Source organism: Solanum stenotomum, chromosome 12 (assembly GCF_019186545.1).
Source record: "Solanum stenotomum isolate F172 chromosome 12, ASM1918654v1, whole genome shotgun sequence".
Lineage (NCBI taxonomy): Eukaryota > Viridiplantae > Streptophyta > Magnoliopsida > Solanales > Solanaceae > Solanum > Solanum stenotomum.
The window spans coordinates 44,166,763-44,173,967 of NC_064293.1; the positions used below are offsets into that span (position 1 = coordinate 44,166,763).

The following is a 7,205-nucleotide window of genomic DNA, read 5'->3' on the forward strand; positions in this document are numbered from 1 at the left end:
CAAGAAAAATAAATTTATATTATGTGTAAATATCCAGAAACGTTGGAGTTGGTAAAAATGGTCATACATATGGATATGATTTTTCGTCTGTCACTTTCCAAAGCTGTCTTCAATTTGAATCTCCTCCTTTTGGTCTCATGTGGTAAATTTAGCATAAGCAGAGGGGTAATTTGGTAACATGCAGTTGTGTCTTGTAAATTTCGAATTGCCAAGAGGGGAAAGTGATTGAGAAGGACACTTCTTGGGTTTACCAATAACTCTTTAATTAATTTATATTCTAATAATCTTATAAAGAAGCACAATTATTAGCATGATAAAACAAAAATAGTACACTCAAATCTCAATCCATTTCTTCTTGTTTTCATTCGAGTTTGTTTTATCCTTAATATTCGTAATTTTAAATAATTAGTAAAGGGAAAAATGCTGATGCAAACAGGGAAATTATAACAACTTTTTACAGCTTAAATATAGTGTTACGAGTTTGGTTATTTGATTATTATGAGCTCTTTTACACACTTTTTTTTTAACTTCGAAGAAAAGATAGAAAAAGAGTTAATTAATCAAATGATGATGTGTGTCTTCTTTAAATCATATTTGTCTCTTAATCTTGAATTGTGGGTCTATTGAAAATATTATATTTTTACTCTAATAAAATAAAAATAAAATCTGCACATATCTTATTCTCCTATACCTTTTTTGTGAAAATTACATCAGTAAATATTATTATTATTAGTATAATTATTTGATTCAAAATAAATATCGAGTGATAATAAATTTTAGGTTTGTGATCTGTCACAGTTGTAGCTTTGGGCTCCACTGGTGATCTGGATTTATATTATTTTTTGTTTATCTGATTGTATTTTAATGACTGGAGAGTAGGGTGCCCTTCGCATAAAGACATCACTTTGCAGGACCGATCTAGCAGTTGGTGGACTAAACTGTACAAAATGGAAAAGTTGGGTGGGCGAATAGACAACATAGTAATACCAATTGTTTCCAAATCAAACTTTTTCTATATTAAAATTAAGGAAAAAATTTTTTTGCCAAAAAATTTGGTTAGAATAATATTTTTGCTATGTTATTTTAATTTTTTAAAAAATTTTACCCTTTTAATTTAAATACATTTTAACTAAAAAATGAAAAAAGATCAATTTATTTTAAAATTAAAAAAATATTATAATTTTTTTAATTTTCTGATCATTTAACACTTTCCATTAATTAAAAGGGCATAATTGCTACTACTTGAAAAACACAGTATAATTAAAAGGTTCGTTTCATAAACTCATTCTCTAGCTTAAGTACGTATTGCACAAAATGTCATTCATTTTGAAAGTAAAAGCAAATCAAAATGACATGGAATTGGAATAGCACTTAAATGATACTCCCTCCTATCCATTTTAGTTGTCACTGTTTACTAAAAATAACATAAAAAATATTTTCATAGAAAACGATGAATACACACATTATGTTATGATTGTTTAGATTAGCTGATCAGTCTTTGTTTTTATATACATTTCTTTATGTTTAACTTTGAGCTGAAAGTATCAGAAACGACATTTTTATTTTTTCAAGATAGAAGTAAATAAGAGTATATTTTCTTTTGTCTCATATTTCATCATTTTTATTTTTACACGCATATTAACAAATTATATATACGAAGATAATTTTACTAATTCACCTCTTAAAAAATTTATTGAAATTTTAAAAATAAATGTGAACACTTTCAAAAAATAATAATTGCAAGAGTAACAGTATTAAGAAAATTTTAATTAATGTTCTCTTGATTTAGTAAGGTGGACAACAATTATTTTTAGTAAAATGATCAATTAATATGAGACAGATAGAGTAATATATAAAATGTCATTCTTATTAATAGTTTCTTAAGAAATGTGTAAAATAAAAACACGATAACTAAACTCTCCTCTATTGTCGCGTTCTTTGTGCCATAATCTAAGCCTGCGCTGTCCAAAAAATATTACTACTCATCAAAAGAAGAAAGGGCTTTCCTTAAGAATGACATCTTATCAACTACAAAACTAACCTAAAGATGAAAAAACTACAGACTGTAATGGAGAATGTTTTAACACCCTAAATTAAAGGAAATAAAGATAAGTGCAGTGCTTTTTGTGACAAACGAATTGAATGGAATTTTATGCCTCCCAAATACTCTTTTTAGCTAATGAAATCTCTTTAACTAGTAAGGACAACTATTCAACACGAGAAAAAGCAAGACCAATAGTTGTTTTTTTCTACTCTACTTTTTATCCGTGAAAAGATTGTGTAAATGTTAGCAACTTTATTATTTTTGTTAAGGAACAAAAAAGTTGGTTCCCCACGTTACAAAAAGAGTTGGGGCCTCCTCTACTTATCTCACAATTCAAATTTCTTCTTTATAATATACTAATAATCAATCCCCTCCTATTATATATATACTATTTATTTACTCAAAACAAAAGAATATACACCAAACGGATTACCCACCCCCAAACCAAATCCTCATTTTTGCTTTTCTCACTCTCACCGAGTGAAACCGCAAACCAAACAGTTGGTGGACATTAGATTAAGGAAGGAAAAATGCGTCTTCTTTTTCTTCTTCTTCTTGTTATGCATTTTACTGACTTTTCTGCCGGTCGGTTACCGGAATACCAGGCTTTGCTTGCCCTGAAAACTGCCATTACTGATGACCCACAGTTAACTCTTGCCTCATGGAACATCTCCACCAGTCACTGTATGTGGAATGGTGTCACGTGCGACACGCATCGTCACGTGACCTCTCTTGATATTTCTGGGTTTAATCTTACCGGTACTCTTCCGCCGGAAGTTGGGAATCTTCGTTTCTTACAAAATCTGTCTGTCGCTGTTAACCAGTTTACTGGACCCGTTCCTGTTGAAATCTCCTTTATTCCAAATCTCGGTTACCTTAATCTTTCTAATAACATATTCGGGATGGAATTCCCTTCGCAGTTAACCCGTCTCCGTAACCTGCAAGTCCTTGACCTTTACAACAACAATATGACCGGTAAACTTCCCCTTGAGGTGTATCAGATGACTAACCTTCGACATCTACACCTCGGCGGGAACTTTTTCGGTGGCCGCATTCCTCCGGAGTATGGAAGGTTCCCGTCTCTAGAGTACCTCGCAGTTTCAGGCAATGCACTGGTAGGAGAGATACCACCGGAGATTGGAAACATCACTACACTTCAGCAGTTGTATGTAGGATACTACAATACCTTCACCGGTGGGATTCCGCCGGCAATAGGGAACTTATCGCAGCTCCTCCGGTTTGATGCTGCTAACTGTGGACTTTCGGGGGAGATTCCACCGGAGATTGGGAAGCTTCAGAACCTTGACACCCTCTTCCTGCAAGTGAATTCTCTGTCTGGGTCATTAACTCCGGAGATAGGTTATCTGAAGAGCTTGAAATCTTTGGATCTGTCGAATAACATGTTCTCTGGCGAGATACCGCCAACATTTGCGGAGCTTAAGAATATCACTCTTGTTAATCTTTTTCGGAATAAGCTTTATGGGTCAATACCAGAGTTCATAGAGGACTTGCCGGAGCTAGAGGTGTTGCAACTTTGGGAAAATAACTTTACTGGAAGGATTCCACAGGGGTTAGGCACAAAGAGCAAGCTCAAAAATGTTGATCTCAGTTCCAATAAATTGACTGGAAATTTACCCCCAAACATGTGCTCCGGTAACAATCTGCAGACAATTATCACTCTTGGGAACTTCTTGTTTGGCCCAATTCCTGAATCTTTGGGTAGGTGTGAATCACTTAATCGGATTAGAATGGGAGAGAATTATCTGAATGGGTCAATTCCAAAGGGGCTCTTAAGCTTGCCACATCTGTCACAAGTTGAACTTCAGAATAATATTCTCACTGGTACATTTCCTGATATTTCTTCCAAATCTAATAGTCTTGGGCAGATTATCCTTTCAAATAATCGCCTAACTGGACCTTTGCCGCCAAGCATTGGAAACTTTGCTGTAGCCCAAAAATTGCTTCTTGATGGGAACAAATTTTCGGGACGAATTCCAGCAGAAATAGGAAAGCTTCAACAGCTATCCAAAATTGATTTCAGTCACAACAACTTTTCTGGACCCATGGCTCCGGAGATTAGCCAGTGCAAGTTGCTGACTTATGTTGATCTCAGCAGGAACCAACTTTCGGGTGAGATTCCTTCTGAGATCACAGGTATGAGGATACTCAACTACTTGAACTTATCGAGAAACCACTTAGTTGGGAGTATTCCTTCCCCTATTTCTAGTATGCAGAGTTTAACTTCTGTTGATTTCTCATATAACAACTTTTCTGGTTTAGTTCCTGGAACCGGGCAATTTAGTTATTTCAATTACACCTCATTTCTGGGCAATCCAAATCTTTGCGGACCCTATTTGGGCCCTTGCAAAGAGGGTGTTATTGATGGGGTTAGTCAACCTCACCAACGAGGAGCCTTATCGCCTTCGATGAAGCTTTTACTTGTTATTGGTTTGCTTGTCTGTTCTATTGTGTTTGCTGTTGCTGCAATTATAAAGGCCCGATCTTTAAAGAAGGCAAGTGAAGCTCGTGCCTGGAAGCTCACTGCTTTTCAGCGCCTAGATTTTACTTGTGATGATATTTTGGACAGCTTGAAGGAGGATAACATTATTGGAAAAGGAGGTGCTGGTATAGTCTACAAGGGGGTAATGCCGAGCGGGGAACATGTAGCGGTTAAGAGGTTGCCTGCTATGAGCAGGGGTTCCTCTCATGATCATGGGTTCAATGCAGAGATACAGACTCTTGGGAGGATCCGACACAGGCACATTGTTAGATTATTAGGATTTTGCTCGAATCATGAGACAAATCTTTTGGTTTATGAGTACATGCCTAATGGAAGTCTTGGGGAAATGCTTCATGGCAAGAAAGGCGGTCATCTACTTTGGGATACCAGGTATAAGATAGCCGTGGAGTCTGCAAAGGGTCTTTGCTATCTCCATCACGATTGCTCTCCTTTGATCCTCCACCGTGATGTGAAATCAAACAACATTCTGCTAGACTCCAGCTTTGAAGCTCATGTTGCTGATTTTGGACTTGCTAAATTCTTGCAAGATTCAGGGACATCAGAATGCATGTCTGCTATTGCTGGTTCTTATGGGTACATTGCTCCAGGTATTTTGTAAAAGCCTTCGTATCTTGAAATTCTTAGTTTCTAACATGTGTTCATAATTATTTTTCTTGTCACATCATGCTATGCGAGTTTAGTGCCGAAGTTACAAACTTACTGATGAACTAAAGTTTATCAGCTGAGACTAATTATCAGTCTGTTAAAAATGAAGCTTAGGTGTTCTAAACATCATAAATGTGCTATCCTGTAGTCTTGTATTTCCACTACTAATAATGTTACGATGAAGGACAGCATTAAGGCATGGATAGTGGGGGTCCTTGACTGGTAGTAAACTAGAGGATTGGGCCTTCTTACTTTTGAAAAGGATCTCTAACTACTTCGGTGATGGTTAGGTTGGAATTTATAAATGCTTATGTAACTTGGTAAGTAAGGCAACTGTGTTGCATGCTCCTGAAGCAAAGCAACATTAAATAAGTGGTACTGGTACTTGATGAACTATTAAAACTGTTGGAACGGGTAAGGGGATGTAAAACTCTGGTTTCTTGTTTAGTTATCTAACAAACTTCTGATTGCTAGCAATTATTTGTTCTGCTCTATTGTCTACTTCTCATTAGCATCTTATTTTCATTTTTGCAGAATATGCTTACACGCTTAAGGTTGATGAGAAGAGTGATGTATATAGCTTCGGTGTGGTGCTATTAGAACTGGTAAGTGGCAAAAAGCCAGTTGGAGAATTTGGTGATGGTGTTGACATAGTCCAATGGGTTAGGAAAATGACTGACGGGAAAAAGGATGGAGTTCTCAAGATCCTTGACCCAAGACTCTCAACGGTTCCCCTTAATGAGGTGATGCATGTCTTCTATGTCGCATTGTTGTGTGTTGAAGAGCAGGCTGTAGAACGCCCCACCATGCGAGAGGTAGTGCAAATACTAACTGAACTTCCCAAGTCACCAGGTGCAAAATCAGATGACTCAACCGTCACTGATCAGTCGCCCCCACAATCAACCTCTGCATTAGAGTCCCCAACCTCAATTCCCGAGGAAACAAAAGACCACCATCAACCAACACCTCAATCACCTCCACCTGACCTACTCAGTATCTGATTTGCAATGTTCTTGAAATAGGAGTGTTTTATTTAGTTTGATTCTCTAGTTCTATTATGATGAATTGTGCTAGCTTTGTTCTTTTTTTAAAAAAAAATTGGGTCTTTTTGGGTTTATTCTAACTCTCAGATGGGTTTAAGGCTCAGAAGTTTTCCTCTTGTACAGTAAGATTGGTAGGGTTTTCTCAAGTGTATTAATGGAAAAATTGCCCTTCATTTTCTATTCTTGCTTGGTTCAATTTTTTTTGTGCAACTGGTCTTAACCTGACAAATCTACAACTCAGATCAAACTTGAAGAAGAGATAATTAGTGGCTCTGTTAATTACACCTCTGGGTTGGTGAGAGTAGATTATTTTGTACTTTATGATTTAATTATTGGTAGTAATTAAATTATTATGCTCCCCTAGGAGAGTGAGATTTTAGTCTCAGGTGTCTTTTAATTACCAAGAATAGTGGGTTCACTTGAAAACAGTGATTTAAAAACCTTAAGCTACTGCCACATTAAGAGACTTTATTTGTGGTGTTGAATTAAATTCGAACCGTATATCAGAGAGTCAAATGAGTGCTGGAATAGCCTTAAAAGAAGTAGAGCAGTAAAATCTTGTCTCTTTTGAAAAGAATCTTTTGCATTAATAACTTTGTGGATCCACCTTAACTGACCTTGTGTTGGCATGGCCATGAAAATGAAGCATGAGGTCAAAAAATAAGACGAAAAATCATGTTACGTCGGGGCCTGGCTAATGTAGGGCCAACTGTTACCATGTTTTCATCTGCCGGGAAACAACCCTTTTTGGTTTTTAAATTGTACATTTGGTTTCCCCCACCACGAAGACCGTAAGGGATTTGAAGTTTATGAGTTCAGATGTCATCAAATACATAACTTGTTTCTGTTGTTAGATTTGCATTTTAAATATTTATACATATACCCAATGAAATTCTTAATATAAATCTGGGATCCAAAATATAAGCAAAAGTTATTGAGTTTGTTCAAATTG

The 7,205-nt window shown here is 36.1% G+C and overlaps 1 protein-coding gene across 1 annotated transcript; it reads left to right on the forward strand.

Moving 5' to 3' along the window:
• The first annotated feature begins 2,449 nt into the window (after positions 1–2,449).
• Positions 2,450–6,426, forward strand: LOC125846338 (leucine-rich repeat receptor-like serine/threonine-protein kinase BAM1). Its single transcript, XM_049525734.1, has 2 exons — positions 2,450–5,152; positions 5,745–6,426. Exons 1-2 carry the CDS (start codon positions 2,575–2,577, stop codon positions 6,209–6,211), a joined length of 3,045 nt encoding a protein of 1,014 aa, XP_049381691.1. The 5' UTR covers positions 2,450–2,574; the 3' UTR covers positions 6,212–6,426.
• Positions 6,427–7,205: the final 779 nt, after the last annotated feature.